The sequence below is a fragment of the Paramacrobiotus metropolitanus genome, unplaced genomic scaffold (genome assembly GCF_019649055.1).
Source record: "Paramacrobiotus metropolitanus isolate TYO unplaced genomic scaffold, Prichtersi_v1.0 Parri_scaffold0000302, whole genome shotgun sequence".
Taxonomy (NCBI): domain Eukaryota; kingdom Metazoa; phylum Tardigrada; class Eutardigrada; order Parachela; family Macrobiotidae; genus Paramacrobiotus; species Paramacrobiotus metropolitanus.
In genome coordinates, this window is record NW_026570522.1 from 28,195 (window position 1) to 51,892 (window position 23,698).

General features: G+C 44.1%; 3 protein-coding genes across 3 annotated transcripts; 1 reads left to right on the forward strand and 2 right to left on the reverse strand.

Moving 5' to 3' along the window:
- Positions 1–769: 769 nt before the first annotated feature.
- On the reverse strand, positions 770–11,781 carry LOC129601935 (uncharacterized protein K02A2.6-like). The gene is given in 6 exon segments (XM_055500877.1): positions 770–907; positions 8,337–9,049; positions 9,052–9,822; positions 9,891–10,565; positions 10,568–11,188; positions 11,337–11,781. Coding segments are annotated over 6 exon segments (3,363 nt in total).
- Positions 11,782–16,378: 4,597 nt separating this feature from the next.
- On the reverse strand, positions 16,379–19,935 carry LOC129601937 (BTB/POZ domain-containing protein 3-like). The gene is made up of 8 exons (XM_055500879.1): positions 19,765–19,935; positions 19,478–19,592; positions 19,033–19,157; positions 18,840–18,962; positions 18,604–18,763; positions 17,814–18,045; positions 17,613–17,748; positions 16,379–17,001 (listed from the first exon to the last, which is right to left on the reverse strand). Exons 1-7 carry the CDS (start codon positions 19,782–19,784, stop codon positions 17,645–17,647), a joined length of 879 nt encoding a protein of 292 aa, XP_055356854.1. The 5' UTR covers positions 19,785–19,935; the 3' UTR covers positions 16,379–17,001; positions 17,613–17,644.
- On the forward strand, positions 19,672–22,788 carry LOC129601936 (BTB/POZ domain-containing protein 3-like). Its single transcript, XM_055500878.1, has 6 exons — positions 19,672–19,916; positions 19,994–20,116; positions 20,266–20,431; positions 20,776–20,951; positions 21,550–21,685; positions 22,092–22,788. Exons 1-6 carry the CDS (start codon positions 19,783–19,785, stop codon positions 22,590–22,592), a joined length of 1,236 nt encoding a protein of 411 aa, XP_055356853.1. The 5' UTR covers positions 19,672–19,782; the 3' UTR covers positions 22,593–22,788.
- Positions 22,789–23,698: the final 910 nt, after the last annotated feature.

The window sequence follows — 23,698 nt, forward strand, 5'->3', positions numbered from 1 at the left end:
GCGCCCCCAAGAATATTGGCTGCACTCTGTATTCCTTTAAACAGCAATGCGATTACTGCAAAAATCTCTTGCGCATACGATTGCATGCAAATGTTCGAACAAATCAGAGCTAAATGTTTGAGACAAAGGGGTGGTAGGACTTCCAGTGGGCAATGCAACCGGTCTCACTCGGTCGTATCTGTACAGCGTGATTACGGATTGCATCCTAAAAGCTATTGAAAATTCACGAGCTCCTGCATCGATTGCATGAAAGTTACTATATTTTCCAAGGCGAATTGAACAGAGGAAAAGTCATTGTACAATAAATTGTTTTTTGAGTTTTTCTCGCTTTCACACCTTAAGTGCCAATTTCCTTCAGCAGTTTTTAACAGACAATTCTCTTATTACAGGTCCCGGCTGTTTTCATGTTTTAGCGCAGAGACAGTCGCCAGTGGCGCAAGTCTCGTAGCGTATGTTATTTAGAATAAATGAATTATAAATACTTAGTACTAGTTCTGCCATACCAGGTATCTGGCGACTGGTGGATGTGTCATGATTTGTAGGACACGTGTTGGCTCAGTACTGTGCGTTACTGGCTGCACAGTCGCTCCAGTCCAGTTTGTTCATACCCTGAGCGGACTCCGACCTTCGGTAATTATTATGCACGTTAAGGATTTCCAGGATGGTATCCCCGGCAGGGTTGGGAGTCGTCAGAGGAAAATATGCTATATCATTGGCGGAAGTGGCCTTGCACTTGCTTTTAGCGTCAGTAGAAAGGCTGGTGTCACACTTATTCGTACATCCGGCAGCGGCGGGAGTAGCAATCGCAGGGCAAGCAGGCGTCGAAGTAGAAGTAGTAGTAGTGGTACTGGTGGTTGAAGTTGTAGTTGTTGTAGTAGTTGTTGTCGTAGCGGCAGTGGTTCTGTCGCTAGTAGTCAACCTGATGATGGCGACACATTGACCACTGACTGTCGTGCTAATCGATGAGTCACAAATGCATTTAAAATTGTGACAGAGGGACAAGGGATTTTTGCAGCGCTTTCCATTTCCGGCACATGGACATCCCAGGGCTGCATTAGATGTGGCACCCATGCACCTGCTGATAAATGAAAGCAGGCTTTGTTCCGACGATGCGATCCCGGATGATGACGATAACGATCACAAGCTTCCAAAGGGACGCGCTCCAAAACCATCAGCTTGCCAAAATACTACACTGAACATGATGCAAGCATAATTTACCACGCTCAACATTTGAAACATACCTAACCATACCTAGCTAGACCTATGGATCGGAACGTAAAGCGAAAAACTCAATTGAAGGTAATCAGCGGGCAGGAATGTGATAGAGCTTGTATGAAGAGATTATGATTAGGAAGAGTAATGCAGGTATATAACCGATATATCTCTGCTTCTAAACACTTGGTGAAGTTAGCTGTTTTGCCATACCCTTGGAGCGACAGTATAACTGCATCTTTGCTGCTAATTATTGTTTCCGAAAAAGTCGTACCTAAATATACCGGCTTCTTTCTGCAGTCCTACTACACTCCTGCGCTTTGTATACCTATAAAATACAATACTGTCACTGCATGCTGTAATTATAATTAAGTATTTTACTATGCTTCAGGATGCTCTTGATACTTCATTAGAAAACAGCCGGTAATGATTTATTTCAAGGTTTAGTTGTGTCACCGAAAACTAATAAGAAATAATTACAAAGTATACTCGTATACAGTATCTTTATCAATAGATTCATATATCCTTACGTTCTTATTTTTTGGAAATTATCTCCTAAATCAAGATTGATTTTTTCAGTAGGTTGATAATTTTATAAAATAAAGCATCGCACAAACGTTGCTACCTGTATCTTTAAAAAAATTTTAAGTTTTGGAGAAGGTCTAAAAAAATTTTTAAAAGTTGTAGTACTTAAGGGTTATTAGTACTTAACGGTTGCTAGTTTTGGAAATTATCTCCTAATTCAACGTTGATTTTTCCACTAAGTTGTTAATTTTATAAAATAAAGCATCTTCCAAAGCTTCCTACCTGCAGCTTGGAAAAAAATTTCTGGTTTCCGGAAAGTTTTCAGAAACCCTTTCAAACTTTCTGTACTTAGCGTTTAAAGTTCATAGAAATTTCCAGTAAATTCTGGAAACGTCTCGAATGAGCAAATACAAATTTCGCAGCTTAGCAACCTGAACTGCAGACCTGCGTGTGTTATTTAAATTGTCAGTTCCATCAAAAATTCAAAATTCCAACTTTTTTTAAATTCTTGAAACATTTAAGACGTTTTTAAAACATGTTCGAATACCTCAAAATAACTATTAATTTTTCCAAAGTCGGCTGCAAAGCTTTTACATTTCCAGAATTTCAAAATATTTCTAAATATTTCGACTCGGCCCCGCTGCGCGGGGCCGTTACCTCTATTTTTTTAGCCTCCAGAGTTTCGAAATTTTAAAAATGTCTAGAAATGTCTGAGTACCTCAATATCTCGCAGTCTTAAGGGATTTGGCCCGTTACATACTACATAGCGCCAAATTTGTATGTATCCACGACAACTTGCGCTGTCGCACGCTCCTAAACCCTAATTCTCATAACGGTCCTCATACTCATAACCCTATTTCTAATTCAGAATTCCTACTCAAAACGGCTTTCATAATCATAATCATACTTTGATCCTAACGGTTATCATATTTTTGTTCGTATTCATAACTCAAACCTTTACCGCTACTCATACCAGTGCGCTACTGCGCTCAATGTTATTAGTAAAAGCATCATAGTAATTATTAATCGTAAAAACCGTAATATTGACACTAAGTTTTAATAGCTGTTGCGCAAATTGTGCACCGTTCTTGAATTTAAAAAAAAATTTTTTTTGATATCTACTTTTGTCCTGGGTAGTAATTTGCGTTATTACTGTTCCTGTGTTCCATTGCTGTACAGTGTACGCGATGCTTTTGTCGAAATTTAGTTTTGTGGAAATGAAAAGTTAACGGCCCGTTCACTTTTTGTTTGGTGGAAGCTACGTACAAGCCCATTAATATTTCAGGTTTTTTTTCATTAGCTCTAGTTTACAAATGGACGAAAGTGGACAATGGTAGATTTTCTTGCTCAGTTTTTATATGCAGATTAAATTACTTAGCTTTCGTTATTCAGTTCAAGTTTACTGAAGTCATGTTGTAATGAAGCCATTTTCTAATAAATATTTTTTCGCTACTAATTCAGGTGAAATAATTTTTACGAGTAGACGAAAGCGGGCGGTTGAGTAGACTTACATGAACACATGGTTGTAATTGAATATTACATTTTTGACACACCAGCATGAGTAATGGTTAAGATATGAGCAATAATTATAAATAAATTAATATGATGACCGGTAGGACCAAAGTATGATTATGATTATAAGGGCCGTTTTGAGTATGAATTCGGAGTTAGAAGTAGGAATATGAGTATGAGTATGAGAGCCGTTATGAATATTAGGTACATACCTAGCCTGGCTAGCCATGCAAAAAAGTGTTTAGGATTGCGCGACTGTGGAAGTTCCCGTGTATTTACCCGAATTTGGTGCTATGTACCGGGCCAAATCCCTTAATTGTCTAATTTATATGTAATTTCTAAGTATCTAAAAGCCGGCCCGCGGCCCGTTTACCGTATTCACTCACATGGCGGCTCTGTGATACTGGTGGTAGCTTGGGCATTCACTAACCTCGAAATCTCATAAACATGTATTTATTTTATTTTAATAAATACTGAAGAGCTTGACTGATGGCTGAAAAAATCTTACAATTAGTATCTAAAGATGCAGCCTGCAAGGACACCTTGGGCGACCGTTAACTGTTCCCCGCAAGTTTCCATTAATTCTGCGCTGAAAAAATGGTAAGTATTTTATGGGTATCGTGTATAGATACAGGTCGATCGCGCCAACTGTTTGCAGTTTTTTTTAAAAAATTGTAAAATGTCAGCCGTCAACAAATAAATAATTATTTCATTTTAACATGGTTGCAGCATCTGTCTAACATGTTTTGCACTTGAATCGCCCTGTTGAGAACGTTTTTCGAATCCCAGTGATATCGAAATTGTTTCCGACCGTCTTGCAAATGGGGCTTGACCCATCGGCCGTGGTTGCAGTCTTCCGACTTTAAATTTGTTTAGAGCTTTCGTTGACGTCTTATCGCAAAAGTGATAAGTTTGGGCTGTTGCCCAACCAGTACTCTTGCGAAACATGCCTGCCATGAACCGAGTTTCACCAAACCCGCCTGACCTTTGCAGAGTCAGTGCGGGCACCGTTGAAAGGGTGGGCAACCCCACTTCCGCCGTCTCAGTGCAGCCATGGAGTGTCTCAAATGTGCATTCTTGACAAAATCACGTGGAGGAAGTGTTCACTGTCCGCTTAAAACTTTTCATCAAAACAAAAGGCTCGAGACGTTCCAATCCGCCCACTTTCTCCAGCAGTCATGACTTTTTTTAGTCATCGCTTCATTAATTTTCTTCTCCATTCGTCCAGGACTTATATCTCCTTTCCTGTGTTGTAGATATTTGTCGACACCCCAAAATTAACTCAGGTAGTCCATGTCTCATTCATGGAAATTATTAGTTTGAGATTCCCCGCTCCTTGCGCTAGGCAACCACATTTCTCGGTAGGTGCTTTCTACCATACAAGTCTATGGGAGATGCCCTTTGCGTCGAGATCCCCTCGACCACTGATCACGCAAGATTTTGCTAATAACGCCAACGAACATCTTAGGGGCTGTACAATAACTTCCAGAAAACTCCAGGCAGCAATCTTAACGCTGAGATTTTCCCAAGGGTAGTTATTACCATGAAAAAACTGACAGGTGCCCCTTCCCCAAAAACACCGCTCGGCTCCCTACTAACACATTAAAAGATATTAGTTTTGATGGTGCTCGATTTGCAAAAAAAAATTTTATTAGAAATATGCCGAAAAAGCAATAAAACGACTTACAGAAATATTTTTAATTTATTTTTTGCAACTGCCCACACTTGGTGTGATCGACCTGTATATGACCCCACTCAATCCATTTTATCACCGTTAAAATATTATCTGTGGAACCAAAAAATTCAAGTTTTCAGTTCGTTAGATCGGTAATATAAAGTTACCCTAAAAACGCCATAAAGAACCATGAAAAAAGGAAAACTTACGGGGGCTTTCACAGTTTTCAGAAAACGGTCGAATTTAACCGGAATACTTGAAAAAATTCCGCATTCCTTCATGTTTAAAATGTTTTCGCAGCTGGCCTCGCTGGGTTTTATATTTGAAATATTTCTCAAAATTTTTTTTATTGCTGTACGAAGTATATTTTGTATTTCTTTCATACTTCCATACCTCAAACACAACTGGTCGCGCGCTAGCGCGACCGATACTTGTATTCATACAATCTTACCGACTAAAACGTATTTATGCGCCGTTTTTATAGACTCGTCAACGCGTGGTCAGTTTTAGTCCAGCTTGGTCTTAAAAAATCCATATTTTCCATAGGTTTGCCAATAGATTTTTGTTTTTTTTTTATTAACCAGTGGTCAGAAGATGGTTCTACTACGTTTTAAGTATAGGAAACGTAAAGAGCACTCGAAGACGTATTCGTGCACAGCAATAAAAACTACTTAACATATTGACTGTAACCACGGAGACTATAGCGGATGCATAAATACTCGTACTTGCTTTTTAGTGTAGATGATAATTATGGGACACAAATATAAATATGCAAACCCAGATAAGCACTTTTGTTCACGTCACAACGACCTCCCCTTTACGGCAGTTGGTCCATATTGCGTGACGCAAATATGCAGAACTTGCATATCCCGCCCAGAATAAGCAAAATAAAGAAACTACTCCGGAGTAGTTTTTTTGAAATGGCAACTCAAATAAGCAGCTTATTTGAACGTACATCGTACAGAAATGTGTTACGATCAAGAGGCTTATCAGCAGGTTCCTCAGGTTATCCCTGATGTTTCTCTCGCATACTAGTGATGTTATGTTTGAAATAGTTTTGTTTAGCACCTGACGACGGTAGTCTGTAACTCACTATTGTTTCTGAGCTAATCATGTTCTGCTCTTCGTCTCCGAGCCATCAGTATCTGAACCTGTGCCTGTTCCTACCCTGTTCCTACGGTAATCACAGTTCGGTCTCAAGAAAATACAGGAACTGGTCGAAACATGAAGAGCAAGTTTTAGCTAAACGGCTGGCAGAGCAGCTGGATTTGGTAGATGGAAGTCATTTCAATTTGGTAAACATCAGAAGGCAGGGATTGGTTCTAAAAGCAACGGAGAGAAACACACTGCCGTGGCCCGCATAATTGCTCAAATTTGAGATTTTGACAAAAGAAAAAGCTAAAATAGCTGTAGTTTTCACACATTTTAATTTAACATTTTAATTTATTAGTACTGTGCTTAACGGAGCTACATTAAATGCATCGGGAAGATTTTAGTTACAGACTGCAGTAATATGCTTACAAGCTACAGTAAAATGCAGTTTTGAAAAAGGAACACAAAGCTAGAAAGTGCGCGTAAATTACGCAACGAAGATGGGCAACGGTTTATTGGATGGTTCCGTTTTGCCTGTGACGTGAACAAAAGTGCTTTTCTTGGTTTGCATATTTATATTTGTGTCCCATAAATTATTGTGTTAATAGTACGCAAATTTACCTAATTTGGAAAACGTCCATAAAAGGTACAGCGTACCTTATGTCGCATATACAGTACTTATCTCAGTAATCTGCATACGTCAGAACGTAAAAATATCAGAAGATGAGAACGTCAGAAAACAGAATGTCAGATAATCAGAACGCAAAAAATTAAGAACGTTAGATGTCTGAACGTAAGAAATTCAGAACGTCAGAACATCAAAACGTCAGAACGTCAGAATACCAGAAGTCAGAACGTGAAAAATTTAAAAGGTCAGAACGTCAGAAATTCAGAACGTCTAAACGTCAGAACGAAAGAATATCAGAAGTCAGAACGTGAAAAATTTAAAAGGTCAGAAAGTCGGAAATTCAGAACGTCAGAATATTAGAACGTCAGAAAAATTAGAACGTCAGAACGTGTAAAATTAAGAACGTCAGAAATCTTGAACGTCTCAACGTCAGAACATCAGAACGTCGAAACGTGAAAATTCAGAAACGTCAGACCGTCAGAATATCAGAATGTCAGAACATTAGAACGTGAAACGTTTTAAACGTCAGAACATCAGAAATTAAGAACGTCGGAACATGAGAACGTCAGAACGTGAAAAATTAATATCGTTTAAACGTCAATACGTCTTATAAAATACGACTACGAAAGCCTATATGCGATTAAAATCATAGTCTTAAAAAACTTTTTTTTCTATAATTCTGGGTTTTTTATATTTTTAATGACCTTTCCAAATTAAGCTAATACTCTCCAGTACATACGTGCCGAGCGCGGATGCGCGAGGCTACCTTGTATGTATAATTATTCAACAATTAGGGAGAGGATATGCGACCCTTGTCAGCCATTAACAGTTTAACACACATTTGCACAGCGCATGACTATCACGTAAGGTATTATTATACGTCATTTATGAATAGTGTCGATCTGACGTCGTGCACGCACACCCATTGCACATCTTGTTTATACACGTCAATTAGTACGAAATTTATGATTTCGTACTAATTTATAAGAAAATAACCAGCAAATCGTTGTGGAGGCGAGCAGAAAACGAGACTATATCGCAGGTGCGCATCTGAGATGGGCTGACGCTTGCTCGCGAACAAATGTTCATTTGGATCACGCATAGACTGATATGCAGAATTATCCATTAGCTGTTTATGTAAAGCCGGTGTTCGCGGTAAGCCTGATGGACGCATCCGGCAATTTCCGGCACAGGATAGACAGCACAATTTAAAATGCTAATACCTAAGGGCCAGGAGATGTGACCTTTCAGGTTTTCGCTTTTCCCGCAACCGAAGAGCGTTTGGCTATTAACTATATGTCGTGACGTGATAATAAATGTATATTTATTATCGAACTCGCAGGTCGCTGACTGAATGTCAGCAAAGCACAACAATGACAGGCAACTTCTATGTTGCTATGCAAAAGGTCATGTGTATACACTGCACATATCTGACACCTCCCCCAGTGGGGAGACCCACTCAACTAAAGCCAAAACAAAGCTAGCGCCCGAATTTCGGATCCGCGATTAGTCGATCCGGTTCTTTTCTGTCTCTTCCGCTTCGTCGCACTTCTGGTTCCGGTGGCTTCAGTTGAGAACTGGTATCAGTTATCGCTTCAGGAACGCGTGGCGTTTTCTTAGCATTCTTCACATTCCCTGGCTTCACTGGTTTGGCGCTATCAACATTCGGTAATGTAAGTTCAGGTGCTTTACCAGTAGCGATCTGTCCACCAGCATCCTGCTTTGTGACCGCTTCCGGAAAGGCATCGTTAGACAGTGCAGCCGTCTGCACTGGCGATGCGACTGGTACTTTCGGTACATCCGGTGTCTTCGGTGCGGCAGGTGCGACAAGTGCAGCGACTTGCCAGTTGTGGCCTGTGGCGCGTTGCGGTACCGGAACAGGAATTCCCGCAGAGCTGTGGGCAATGGCTTCCGGTCGGCCATCAGCTTGCTGATTCCGTCCTTAAAAGTTTGAACGTAGCGCTCCGCCTGGCCGTTCGACTGTGGGTGGCCAGGTGGTGTCCGAAGATGTCGGAAGCCGTGAACCGTGCAGAAATCGGCAAACTCTTGCGAGGTGAACTGCGTACCGTTATCGGTGACGATTTCGGTGCAGGCTCCGTAACGGCTGAACAGGTTCAGGAGGGCCTCCAGAACGCCGTCGGACGTGGCGTGTTTCATCTGGACCACCTCCGGCCACTTCGACATGGCGTCCACAATCACCAGCAGCATTGTGCCGTGAAATGGACCGGCGAAGTCCATATGGAGCCGCTTCCAAGGTGCATGCGGCACTTCCCACTGCGCCAGCGGGACTTTGGCCGTTTCCTTCGCGCGTTCAGTGCAGATTTGGCATTCACTGGACATTCGTTCGATGTCCTTGTCCATGTTAGGCCACCAGCAGTATCCTCGCGCTTCACCCTTCATCTTCCCGCCCCCATGTGGGCGCCATGAAGGTATTCCAGGATCTGCTGCCGGTGTTTCGATGGCACGACGGTCCGGGATCCCCAGCATACGCAGCCGTTGATGGTGACGAGCTCATGCTCAAGTCGCTTGTAGGGACGCGCTAGGGCATCAACCGTCAACGGCCAGCCGTTCATGACGTATCCATACACGGTGGACAGTTCCGGATCTCTGGCCGTTTCTTCGGCAATCGCTTCCACCGACACCGGAAAACGCGACACGTTGTCGACGTGGACAGCGTTGACCACACTGTCCATCCCCAGGCCGGGCAGGCCATCCAGCTGCATCGAATGCAGTGGTAGGCGGCTCAGTCCGTCAGCTTGGCCAAACTCCTCGGTGCGGCGGTATTCGATGCTGAACGAATATCCCATCAGCATCAGCGCCCACCGTTGGAGGCGGTTTGCAGTCACCACCGGCACTCCTTTCCGTTGACCAAACACACTGAGCAGCGGTTTGTGGTCAGTGCACAAAGTGAACTCGCGCCCAGCGATATATTGATGGAACTTCCGGCACCCAAACACCAGTGCCAGGGCCTCTTTTTCTATCTGGCCATAGTTCTTCTCGGCGGCTGTGAGCGTCTTCGAAGCGTGTGCGATTGGCCGTTCCGTTCCGTCCGGGAAACGGTGACAGATCACGGCGCCAACGCCGTATTGCGACGCGTCCGCGGCGAGGACCAGCGGCATCCGCGGGTCGTAATGAACCAGGAACGTCGCGCGGACAATCTGCTCCTTTGGGACAGGAACTGCGTTTCGCAGTCCTTGGACCAGGACCAGGGGACTCCGGCCTTGAGGAGGTTGTGGAACGGCGCACACTTCCCGGACAGGTCGCGAACGAACTTCCCGTAATGGTTGACCAGACCCAGGAACGCTCGGAGTTCGCTGATGTTGGTCGGACGGGCCATTTCGCGGAGTGCCTTGACGCGGTCCTGGGAAATGTGGCGACCACGGTGGTCCACCACGAACCCCAGGTACTCCACGGAGTCCTGAAGGAAGAAGCATTTGCTGCGCTTCAGCGTGAAACCGTGCTCTTCCAGGCGTTGGAGGACTTTCTCCAGGTTTCGGAGGTGCTCCTCTCCCGTCGCCCCGGTGACAATGATGTCGTCGAGGTAAATGGCGACTCCCTCGCATCCCTGGAGGACGCTCTCCATGATCTGCTGGAACACGGAAGGACCGCAGGCGACACCGAAGGGGAGTCGGTTGTACCGGAACAACCCCTTGTGCGTGTTTATTACCACCAGGCTCTTGCTTTCTTCATCTAGCTCCACCTGGGCGTACGCTTCCGCCAGGTCTAACGTACTGAATTGCTTCCCTCCGTTCAGTTTCGCGAACAGCTCATCGGGCGTCGGCAGCGGGTACTGCTGGACGTCGAGAGCGTCGTTGAGTCCCGTGCTAAGGTCGGCACAGGTGCGGATGTCTCCAGCCCGTTTCTGCGCCGTCACCACTGGAGCTGCCCAGTCGGCCCGTTCCACTGGTGTAAGGATGCCCTCTCCACCAGGCGATCCAGGTCGCGCTCCAGTGCTTCGCGGAAGGCAAATGGGACTGGTCGAGCTTTCCGGAATACAGGCGTCGCGCCTGGCTTCAAGTGCAGGTGAGCCTTGTAATGTTTGCAATGGCCCAGTTCGTCACGGAAAACAGCACTGTGCTTCTTCAGCAGCTGTTCCACCTCCAGTGTGCCGGAAACTGTGGACACCATGGTCGACTGCAGGTCCCGCAGACTCAGTCGGCTGAGGTCCAAGGAGCGGATCCAGTCCCTACCCAGCACGTTTCCCCCTGTCGCCACAACCACAATCGGCAGTGCCTTGCGAGTGCGTGCGTGGGTGACTTCCACGGTCGCAGTACCAATAACCTTCAGCGTGTGCCCCGTGAAGCTCCGTAAAGTGTTCGTATACGGTGACAGCTTCGGGGATCCGATTGATCGCCACGTGTCGGCCGTAAAGATGGTCACACTGGATCCGGTGTCCAGTACGGGTGACACGGGCACGCCGTTCAGCTTGAGTGGTACGTGGATGGATCGTCCACCCGTCGTGTCTACCGACAGGACGTCGAATTCCTCCTCCACCAGGAATGTCCGCCGCCCATCTCTTCGTTGCTGCTGCAGGTTGCTTTCCGCTCCGACACACCTTCGCGATGTGCCCTTTTACCGCAGCTTTTGCAGGCAAGATCTTTCGCCCAGCACTGTGACCTCTCGTGCTGCATGGAGCCACATCCATCGCACGCATCTCTCGCGGAGCTGGCTTTCGGTCAGGACGGCTGCTACGGTTCTGCATGCCGCCGCGTCCACGACCGCGTCCTCTGCTGGTGCCGCCACCGCCACTCCGGGCATTGTCGACGCGCGCCACATCCGGCGCTGTCTGACCTTTCCTGTTGGACTTGCGCAGCTCATATTCTTCACAAATCTCCAGTGCTTTCTCCAACGTGTTGTACGTTTGGGACTGGAGGTGTTGCCGTGTGGTGTCGCTCAAAATTCCGTTGAGGAAAGTAGCGGACATATTCTTTTCTAGCACGTCCGCAGGGAATCCGCAGGGAAATGCCTTTCGGCGCAGCCGGTTCGAAAATTCTAGCAGCGACTCGCCCTGCTCCTGCTGGAGTTTAAAGTAGTTGGCCCACTCCGTAGCAGCGTTTGTTTTCTTCACAAATGCGTGCTCTAGCTTGTCCACAAGTTGCGAAGTGGTGAAATTGTCGGGATTCGTAGGCAAACACATTGAAAACAGCATTTCCCCGGCGTCAATTCCAAGGGAGTCCAGAAGCAGGTACTTGATCCTCCGGGTCGGTGACCTTGCGCAGTTTCACAAAATTCTGATATTGGAATTGCCACCATCGCCATGTCATCTTCGCGGGTTCAAACTTGATCAGCCTGATCCAGCCTTCTCGCTGGACGTCGTGGGGACTGATGGCGAAGCAGGCGATGTCGATGTCGTGAGAGACATTATGAGTGTGTAGGGAATTAGACCGCGTGAGGTCTTGTGTCCTTCACGCCAGTTTGTCGTGACGTGATAATAAATGTATATTTATTATCGAACTCGCAGGTCGCTGACTGAATGTCAGCAAAGCACAACAATGACAGGCAACTTCTATGTTGCTATGCAAAAGGTCATGTGTATACACTGCACATATCTGACACTATACGAAAGACAAATAAAGGAATGAATGTCAGAAAGTCCGAGATGGTTGTGGAAGCACATACCTAGCTCGAAAGGCAGAGAATTACATTGTATCGTATATTACTGCACTTCAGCAATCTCTACTGGTAGGGTGGGTGTATGTGATACATTTTCAAGATTACAGAATCTGTGTCTTCTTCGGAACTTGATTAGCTCTTGCGCTGGTTGAAACTTGAAATTCCTCTTGCTGTTAAGGAATGCCGGATTTGCACGCCGACAAATAAACCGGTTTCCAAAGTGCCGTTAGTATCTGCAGATGCTGTTTGCGCGAACCGCGAACTACCACTGTCCACCGGCATATTGTGAAGGCCGATAGCTCCGCCTTCATGATTGGCCATTCGCCGTTGTGTTTTGCTGTTCTGGGGATTTCCATCCCACACATTGCTGCTGTGTTTTGACGGATCTACAGTACAGCTGCGCTGGCTGTAGGATCCGATCTCAGGAGTCTGGTGTTTGCTGCGCCACGGTGCGCACCTTAGATTTCGGCATTAAAGCCTCAATCCGGGTTCGCCGCTGTTTCGCCGTCGAAGGTACGTGGGCGCCCATAAGGCCCCACGTTACAATATACTCGTATTTTCACCACCCGTACTTCTGTGTGAGTACAGTTCTTTTCCCATGTCAGTTAAGTACAGAGTGACAGAATACCGATACTGTACATCCAGTCAATTAGTATGTTGTTCATTGCGCGCGATTTTCTGTTCTTTCTCCGCCCAAGACCAAGAATAAGACATTTAACACTAAAGGATTAAGAATTTACATGTTTCAACACAGCACTAAAACTGTGGGGAATTGTGACGTTTGAAGAATAAAACAAATTTGGTGATGCTCGGTGGAATAAAACATAAACGCATCAGTCAAAAAAACACTATCTCTACATCGATAATTATCGACTGTGCGAATGCCATCTAGGCAGCTACTCATTACTGAACAGTGCGTGCTAGGTTTACTGAGTTCTCTCATTACCGAACCTTGACGCACTTAAAAAACACTGGAATTTAGAGAAGAGCATCTTCTGCAGCCTCTCGTACCGGTATAGCGGGCTTAGTTATAGGCTTATAGCGGGAATAGTTAACATTCTGGCCGATCAGCAGTCATCAAATTAAACAACAGAACCGCGCACGAGGATTGTTTTAAGACGTAGCCGTCAAGATGCACTGCTCACTGTACTAATTGTAAGTGTACTTGTATATGCGGCACATAATTATTGCAGCACCTCAGCAATTATTTTAAATGTACTGTACATTTGTCATACAGTCTCAAGAAAACATTACTTATTATTCAGCATCTACTGATCTATGCGGATTTCCGTATTATAACATAATATGGAAAACTGCGTGTTTATTTAGCTGCGCTGTTTGTAAATCGAAGATCTATTGAACGTATTGGAGGTTGGTTTGTCGGTACCGACCAGGCCGGCCCAGTAACTTCCCAAGCGAAAAACGTGCCACGGAACACCTTCGCCAACGGATCAGCATTGAAATTCAACGAGGAAATGCGGCATCGATCATGGGGACAGCGCCATTGGGAGCAAATTTAGATCAAATTTTCTCTGTAATTAGGCCGCCCCTCTCGATTGATGCTTAATAAGAGTGATTGCCTTCTAAGTTACTGTAAATGCTTTGGAATCCCCTGTAAAATATAGACAGCGATAAATACGTATTTGTATGAAAAAAAACTTCCCAGCGTTCTTTCTAATATTATGCCACTTTATGGGTACTTTAGCTGATTATAGCGTTGTACCGCACAGGGTGGCCATACCAGTGTACAAACGTGTAAACAAAAGAGCGCGCTAGAAACTACTGTACCTTCGAAACGCAGCTGACATTTGCCTTAAAATAAAGTCACGCAATACGAACGACACGGGCGGTGAGCGGCAAATGCACGATATGGAAAATTCATGTTGGCGAGTGGGGTTTTCGTGAATCGAATTCCTTTTCAAGTGTAGCACGGCACAATTAAGAAAAATAAATAACTCCTTACCGGGAAATAACCATACAGACTAGCAAGAGTTGTTATTTTTGGCACGCCTGCATTCGGGCTGTTGGCACATGTAAGTTGCACATTGTGCGTTATGCTTACTCGTACTTCGTAACAATCCGGTCCGATAATTATTCCGATAATTATTTCATCTGCATAATTATTTTAAGTTTACTTGTAAATTTAATTTGCCTCCGAGCTTATTCGAACTGAAGACACATAAATTTTATTACACCACCTCCGTACATTCGTGCGCACTCGGTATATGGTACATAAGGGTACCGATCGCTGACATTTTTCTCCCTTATTTCAGCGCTGGAAAACCTTGGGGAATTTAAATCACTGTTCTCTGCATACACACGCGTAAATTGCACGATCCGCAGCGTTCGACTAGTTTCAGCAATAATCTCATAAAACAAAGAAAAAACAACTACTATACAAAAATAGATTACAAAGAATTGATCAACAACATTCAACGGGTACCCTACACACCTTGCGCTAAATATCACCCGAACCGACACCTTTCTCTAGCACCACTAGTTTTTCGCTTGCTTCCACGATGCAACCACCTCATTCAGCAACATCAGATCCTCAATTTTCGCGCACTTTTCCCGACCACCGGCTTCCACCACGTGCTGCCCCCCGCGGCGGTGGCAGTAGCTGACCGCTTTAAACATTCCCGCTTCGAACAGGTGGACCCGTCGGCCACGCTGCAGAATATCCGCAGCACGAATGACGTCCTCCGGAAATCGAAATTGGTCACCACTGGCGGTCTCGCGCAGCCACTGAATGACGACCTCCCCCGGTTCATGGTACTCATCCACCTCTTCGTGCCCGATTACTAACGCCGGATACCAGTCGTCACCGTCGCTTTCCGCAAATACTATCTCACCATATTTGAACATCGCCCATCCAACACTGAACTGCACAGAACGACGCGGCGCACTGTCAAAACGCATCACCGGCTTGTCCGAAGTGTTCTTGTACATGTAGATGTCCCAGAGTTCTGTTGGAAGCAGCAAAGCATTCTGGAAGGAGACGATGGTTAACACCCTAAGAACTTCATAATTTCGCGAAGTTCTAAACTCTTTTTTGTATCGTTCAATGTCATTTTTTGTCTAAATTATCTGCTTACGCTTGCCTAAAGCCATCTGCGCGGGCAACATCCGGTTGCTGACAAATGATGAATTAAACGAACAAAACGTTCGAAACCAGGAAATCATCCGATCTTTTTTAAAATCTGTATTAAAAAGACGTAAGCCACTTTGTATTAAAAGATTTTAGCTATTAACTTCCGCCTGAAGCAACATTAAATTCATAGCTTGTTCCTAACATTAGAAGATCAAATGGTACCGTGAGCTTTTCAATCGGCAGAAACCGCGAACAAACGGTTTTCAGACCAATATAAGCAAAATCATTTGGCATTAGAATGATAAAAAACAATACTACAAAACAGTATTTCTAGGACATAAAACAATACTTCAAAAAACAAAGAGAGGTAATGTGAATGGATACTCAGTATAATGAAAAAACAACACTATTCGCGCATCAGTACAAAAATATAAAAATGCAAAACAACATTGATTTCGATAATACAATAATTATAAGCACACAAGTTGCAGTATATTTCAGTTTCTTATCTACTCGAGTAAGTGATTCAAACATGTGCATTGGAAACATGGTCAAGAAAAAAATCGCAGTAGGTACAGAATACTGTAGTAAGTGCGACCTTTCCTTTGCGCATCATATTACTCGTAAATCCCGTTGTTAGTGAAAAAAACCTTGATTATTTTGCAGGACTTCGTGGACGTGGCGAGCACAGTATTTCGTGCAAATGTCAGAGACACGCTCTCAGTGTAAAGCATTTCCGTAAAATGTTTCAGTACAATTTGTATGCTTTGTCGATGGCCCCGAGGCAATCATACCGGTCTAAAACCATGGTGGCGTGGTTGCGACTCCCGCGATTGACAGGTTTTTTTCAGAGCTTCTATGTGAGCTTAACCCAGCCCTAGCATGGTGCAGCTACTACCGATCCCGCTATCAAGGTATTCAGTTAATTTAAATCGATTTTCACTTAACCGAAAATAAATTACCATGTTGCTGACCGTTCATCATATTTATCACTAAGAGATTACCATAACAGAACGAGGAACAAGAAAACTAGAGTAGGATGATCCGAAACATGCCCATAACAAAACCGAAGCGAGATTACAAAGAAGACTTGCTCAATAAGCAGCAAAACAGCCTGCGCGTATTACCGGTTAATGTTATACGAGTACTGCATATAATGGCATATTTTCAACCATTTACTTCGTTTTTGTTGGCCGCTTCCCACGCTATGACCTCGTCTTGACGCAGCAGCAGATCCTCCGTCTTAAACGACATTTCCCGCCCATCAACCTCCACCACATGCTGGCCCGCCCGTCGGTGACAGTAGCTAACCACACCGGGCACACCCGAAACGAGGATATGGAGCCGTTGGCCACGTTGCAGAATATCCGCAGCACGAATGACGTACTGAGGGCTCATGAAGGGCCAGCATTTATTGTTCTTTCTCATCCAGTGAATCCTGACATTCTGCTCTGACACTCCGATGACCTCCGCCGGGTACCAGACGTCATCGAGGCCCTGCGCAAATACCGTTTCGTTGTGTTTGAATACCGCCTCCCCGACTCGGTATTGCAGGTAACTGCGCGGTTGACAGTCAAAAGGCAGCACGAGATTCTCGTTGTTATGTTTGTACATGAAGATGTCCCAGAGTTCCGCTGGAAGCAACAAAGCATTCTGAAACGAAGACACACACATCTGAATTATTAGATATGCGGGATCCGCTTGTACCGTAGATCCTGTGATTATATTAACGTTTTCTGTCGCTTTAAAGGAAATAACCTTCTACACATCCACTAAAATGTCCGCGTTTGCTCACTCAGGCACTTGTTATTACCCGTTCTATCTCATTCTACAGCCGAATGATGATCAATGATCTGTACACCTTGGCGCGAAATAAAGAGCAAAAAGTCAGCCGTACAGCCATGCTCTAAATGTCCCGAGTAAAACAGTTTTTAAAAAATACGTTAGCTAAACGTTAGTTAAAGGCCAAAATTCGAACATGTGGCCTTTAACTAACGTTTAGCTAACGTATTTTTTACAAATTGTTTCACTCGGGTGTCATCCTATCACCCGATTTTTGTAAAATGGCACATAACGTTCAATGAAGTGTAAAGATTTCGAAACAAGTACGAGTTTCGCCGGTTACACGTCGTAAAACAACGGTAACAATGTGAAAAAACAAATTTTTTAAGCTGAAGAAAAAGTAGGGCGCACTTCGAAGGCTCAAAATATAAATATGACGTAAACCAATACCAACGGGGATGGCTGTACCGGCACGTACTTACTTTGAGAGGACCGCTGGCTAGCTCAACATCGGTCAACAGCGGAAAGCGAACAAGGAAGAGAACGGCACCCAGGATTTCCCGCCGGTTAATGGTGGATGGGTCCACATTCTTGCGCTTGCAAGCCTCAACAGCCCATCTAAGAATACTTAATCAATTAGGAACAACCCAAATCTTAGTCACATTTCACCGATTGAGACTGACGCAGTGCTCTCCACTCGCTCCGGTCTAAAAATGGCAAATGCCACTTAGCCTCGACAGCTGTGTAGATGATGTATTCGGGCGCTGCCAGTGTGGGGCGTTGCACAACCATCTGCAGCGTTCCATGGCTCAGTCCCGTGAAGTATTCCGACTGGAAGACGGCACCGTCCGAGGCGTCTATCAGATCCAAACATGCCTCCACAATACTGTCGAAATTCGGACCCCAAACGTTAATCTGCAAAGTGCAAATGAAAGTAAAGTAGATCAAACGTTTCAAACGCTTCAGTTTTTTGTGTGTAAGAACAATCATTGTAATATTAAACGAGGCTTCGTGTTTTTGAAATGGGAAAAAATAGCATAAATCATTAATCAAAAATAAAAAAATATTCAACAATAATTACCATATTTCACCACACTATTAATTTCGACTCGGAAGTCCGGATAATCGTTATACAGAATTCAATGCCATAAATTTCGAACGTCATAAATACAGCATCTGTATTCTGTAATAATTTTGTGATAACTGGCAATTTTTGGGGAAGTTATAGTAATTCCTGTGCTGAATAAGAATACAACGAAAAAACTGGAGAAACGATGTTAAAAAGAATAAATATCCTTATTTTTAGCAAGTAAATTTCTTGCTCGTACGTCCAGATTCTAAATTTCTAATCAAGTCATTGGATTGCAGATCATTTTGAAATCGCTTCAAACTGTCTGCTTTCAACCACAGAAGGATTCAATTACTTAGTATCGAAATCCAAACGAAAACAAGCTTCTGATCAGTGCAACTTACATTTTCCAGAGCTATGAGACAGTTCTTTGTGTTGAGTTCCACCTGTATATAGACGCAGCAGATCTCCGCCAGCCATGGCAGGTCATACATGTCGGCGCAGTATAAAGTGGGAAATACGTTCTGCCAATTCAGATCGTCCACGGCATTCTCATATATGTAACTATCAAATTCCCCGCCGCATGGTAGAAAAACAACAAAATTCATACTTGTACTGAGTTGTACACTTTCTGACCGACCTGAGCATGTTAGCAAATGCTGCGGACGGAATCTCGGGGATCTGGATGATGTCCTGATTGTTGTCAGCCAAATTCCCGAAGAACATGGCGTGAAATACATCGCTGCTCAGGCTCAAGAATATGCTACACAAAATCACATTTTCTATCAAGCTGAAAAGGATTTTCTTCGGTGAAATACACCGTCACCACGTACTTGTGAGCATGAAAAATCTTCTCTTGGCCATGATCGCGTCCCACGGCGAACTGTACATCGCTTAGTTCGGCGAGGGATAAGGCACGCTTCATGCGACCGATGACCCCGTCAATGGCGCCACGACGCTGTAAATACGCAGGTGATGTTGAATTCAGGGACATGGTCAATTACACCAAGGGGCTCCGCGGAATGAGAAACTGTACAACTGCCACAGTGGCAGAGGATCAGTTATGACTTATAACAATTCAGATATATTGCAGCCTGCAATTTTAGTGCTTAATTTAGGTCCGTCTAAACATACTTTAAACAAGTTGGGAAACGAGAACTACGCTGTAAGAAGTTTTCTTCACTAGTGACTAGCTCGAGAACACTACGCAAAAACTCTACATTAAACCGGAAATTCAAAATACAGTATGTTGCTCAGCTTGCACTTGTTGCTGCTTACAACCGGAAATACAGTTAGCAACCGGAAGTAGGTTGACTGCCTCCAGCGGGGGTTTGTGCAGCAGGAAACCGCGTCAGCGGCTCCCATCCACGGGTGGCGTTGTGTTTCAAACAGCCTGTAGACTAAAACAAGCGTGCTCAGTGCTCACTACATTCCTTGATAATCAGCTGTTTGACTGTAGGTTAAGTAATTTCTCAGTTTTCTGTCGATATGTTGTAACTTGCAAATCGTTAGTGATATCGACTTGCACTGGTATTTTCAGTTTTGTATTTTGCGTTTTTCCCTACTTTCGGGTGTAGTGAGCCATGTGCGACTCCGCGATGCCCCGCGATCGCGGCGCGGTGGATCCAGTTCTGCACAAAGAGGAACTAGCAATCCGCGATGTGGACTTCGTTGTTGGACGGGATCATGGCCAAGAGAAAATCTTCTCTGCTTCCAAGTACGACAGCACTGTGCAAGTACCCTGCGCGCGCGATAATACCACTGCATTTGGAGAGAGCCTTGATTATTTTACAGGGCTGCGTTGGCCAGTGTTAGTCCCGTGTTTCATGCCATCTTCTACGGAGGTTCCAGCGAACCTGCTGTCAACATGGTCCAGGTTCCTGATGCTCTACCGGATGCCTTTTCCCATATGCTCAGGTACTGAAAGGTGGTAGCGACCATTTCTAATTCCTACAAGAGTTCTTCAAACCATAAGCTATGCTGCTGCTTATTTTTGATTAAAATTTAAAATCAAAATCAGTATAAAATCAATCAGTTTGCTGTTTGCATGTGTTTTCAAATTTCAGCCATGTACAGTGTCGTGAGGATCCACTGCCCAATCTCAGCGCGCACAACGTCTTCGCCACGATGAACGTGGCTATGAAATACCAGCTGCCAGCACTGCTACAGCACTGCAGCGAGTTCGTCAGTCACAGTCTGCGCGCCAGCAACTGTCTGCTCTTCCTTGATAACGTATGTCGACAATCGCATTCTGCAGCACCGTATCTCAGATTTGTTTTGTTGATTATACAGTTATAACAAAAATTTCTGATTAGTTCTTATGCAAGTTGTATTTCGTGAAAGCAAAACCAAAAAAGCACAGTTTTGTTCAAAGTTGAAAACATAATTTTTGCAAAGATAACAAAAGAAAATTTCCCAAGAGCTCCCTTAATAAAGCAAAAAATATTTATTAAATGAAAAATATTTCTGGTAAAATGTTTTCATTAAGGAGGTGAGTCTGTGACTACTGTAACTGGAAGAATTAAGGATAATAAACATCGCAAGCAGGTGCCTGACTCTTTGGTCGGTTTCTGCAGGCCGTTCGATGGGACGCCAAAGATTGCCTCCCGCTGTGCTTGGAGATGGTGGACGCCTACAGCGAAGTGCTGTTCCTGGATGACTTTGCGGCGTTGGAACTGAAGACGCTGGTGTTGGTGCTCCGACGCAATACACTTACCGCCGATGAAGACAGCGTTTACAAGGCCGCCGAGAGGTCTGTACATTTAATGACATTTTCCGCACCAGTTGGCTGTACTTCTCATTTCATAGTAAACGAAATATTTACCGAAAATCCTTAGGGTAATGAAATAAATATGATGCTAGTGTTTGTTAATAAGCTTATAAACTAATTGTTAAGAAATTAATGCCACTTACTGCAAATACTGTAAATAAACAGAAAAAAATAATAAGTTAAACAAATATCAACTAAAATAGTACGTAATAGTATTAAATTGTATTGACTGCAAATAAAGAAAATAGTATTAAATCCAAATGAAATATAAAACAGTAAATACAATAGTAAATAATAGTAAATTAAATAGTTGGTTTTTATATACGCAGTGCTTGTGCTGTTCAGTAGCACCTGGATCGACAAATGTTGCATTGGTTGAGAACTTGAGTAAAAGAAGCCGTTGTACCGCGTCGTCGCATCGATAAAACATTTTTTCTGAAATTATTGGCTGCATTTTTGCTATTTTGGACTTTTTATTTGTTATTGTATTCTTTATTTTTATTGCGTATTCGGTTTTCCATTAAACAGTGGGAACTGTACTGCGTAACATGCGATTTCTCCATTACTGTTAATGTTGCAGTTGGGCGTTTGCGGCCTGCTCTCGCAACAACCTGGATCCATCTCCCGCTAACCGGCGCCAGGTGCTGGGCGATGCCTTCCGCCTCATACGTTTCCCGCTCCTAACCGACGCTTTGCTGACTGACGCCTCGATGGAGGTCAGGATCTCGCGTTAATTTACTTCATTAGATGCAGCAGTAACCATAATTAATTACTTTAAATTAAAATTAGTTGGTTTAAATTAGAAGTGCTTAGTTATTTTCAGCCGCAACCAGTAACAATAAACAAAAACCATAATGCAACAGCAACGAGAATTATTCATTTTGAATTGTGCAACAGTAGCTAGAACGAATTATCGAAAAATTAATTAGAACGAATTATCGAAAAATTAATTGGCCGAATTAGAAATGGTTAGGTATCTTGGCTTTAATAAATTTGGAAGTACTTTATGTAAATAAAAACAAAAAAAACTAGAGTTTGTTTATTTGATAGAATTAATTTACCTGTTCATTTAGAAAAAATAATTTAATTCGGATTAAATAAGTTATTCCCTTGGATGCGCAGTTGGGCTTGCTATCCCAAGACGAACTGGCGCAAATTTACTGCTACAAGAACGCCACGACCAAACCGTCCCTCCCATTCCCCACCGCACCGCGTCAGCCTCCCGTTATTCGTGTCGCCGGCCTAGAGTTCAAGCACAAAGAACCGGTCTTCGTCGACCGAAACGCTGAATACTGGCTGCCGGCGGAAGTCATCGCGGCAAGCCCGCCGCACGTCGTCGTGTCGCTGTGCGATGGATGTCTGGGCGGTGAGAGGATACTGGTTCACACGAAGAAGGTGATTCGCGCCGCGGACTTTCTAGTCCGTGAACGAGCGGTGCTGGCGCAGAGGGAGGCGGCGGAGTATGCCCGGTCGTGTTTTGGTCGCCACATCGTTAATTTCGCCGGACAAAAACCGCGATCGGTGGAGTTCATTGATTTGCAAGTGCGGGATGTGGATGTGAAGGCGTGGAAGGCGCGTGGAAAGAAAGCGGGGACTGGGGTGCAGCCGGGGTGTGCCGGATGAGAAAGAGCGCTGATATTTGAGTACAGTATTTTTCTTCTAGTATTCCCATGTTCTTCGGTCTCTCTGGAGTTTTGTTTTGACAGTCGGTTGGCAACCAAAATTGGGTTGAATTAGTTCGGTATTTCAGTTGCAGAGAATGTTGACTGTCGTCGAGTAGCTAGATCGGAAGGTGTCAAAGGTAATGCACATAAAAAGGTCGTGGTGAATGAGTCTTTATTCGCAACGAGACTAGACAAACAACAGAAACACAAACAGTAAGCTGGTGCAATCTGCTGACGAACAATCTGTTACGCGAGTAAGCTGGAAAAGTAATGGGCCAAGATCATAAGCATAAAATCGCTACCGACTGACCTAGCTGTTTATATCCGCTATCGCATCAGCCGTACATTACTGGTACAAGCTTGTTCGGAGATTTCCTATATAAAGGACTAAAGGTACAGACAGCCAATGCCGCTCTATAGTAGTATAGCACAGTGGGACAACAGTAGTATAGCACAGTGGTACGAAGTTTAGGCTATGGCAGTTGCCACTACACTACGTCATGAATTTGTATATAATATAGATATTCGCTGTACTCGTATCGATTCGTCAGACAAGCTCGTACAGTATATACGGCACATGCGATAGCGGATATAAACCGCTAGGTCAGTCGGTAGCGTCAAATCAAAGAGCATGAACAATAATTAAGCGCAATGTACGTACGCCCGTACATCGCGGTACTACCACCTTGGTACTACCAAGTAGCGCACCGCACGTTCAGTCACATCTATAGCGTATGTAGATCAGCAGTGCTGCATCTGTAAGCGGCCAAGGTCAAAACGCCGACAGAATTTTCTGCCGACCGACTTTTTGTGTGATCAAAACACCGGCACAAGTTTTTTATGGTCAAAAAGCCGGCAAAATTTCCTGCAAGTATTTTGTTATCGCCAAAAAAATATTTTAACGGAAATACAAAAATAGATAGAAAACCAGCTATATTATATATACAGAAGCATACGATTCATACAGAAGTATAAGGTTAATACATCATGTACTTTATTCGTTTCAGAAGAAACTTCCGCTTTCACCCAAAATGCTCCATCGTTCAAGAGCAGCGGCCAGCCAAC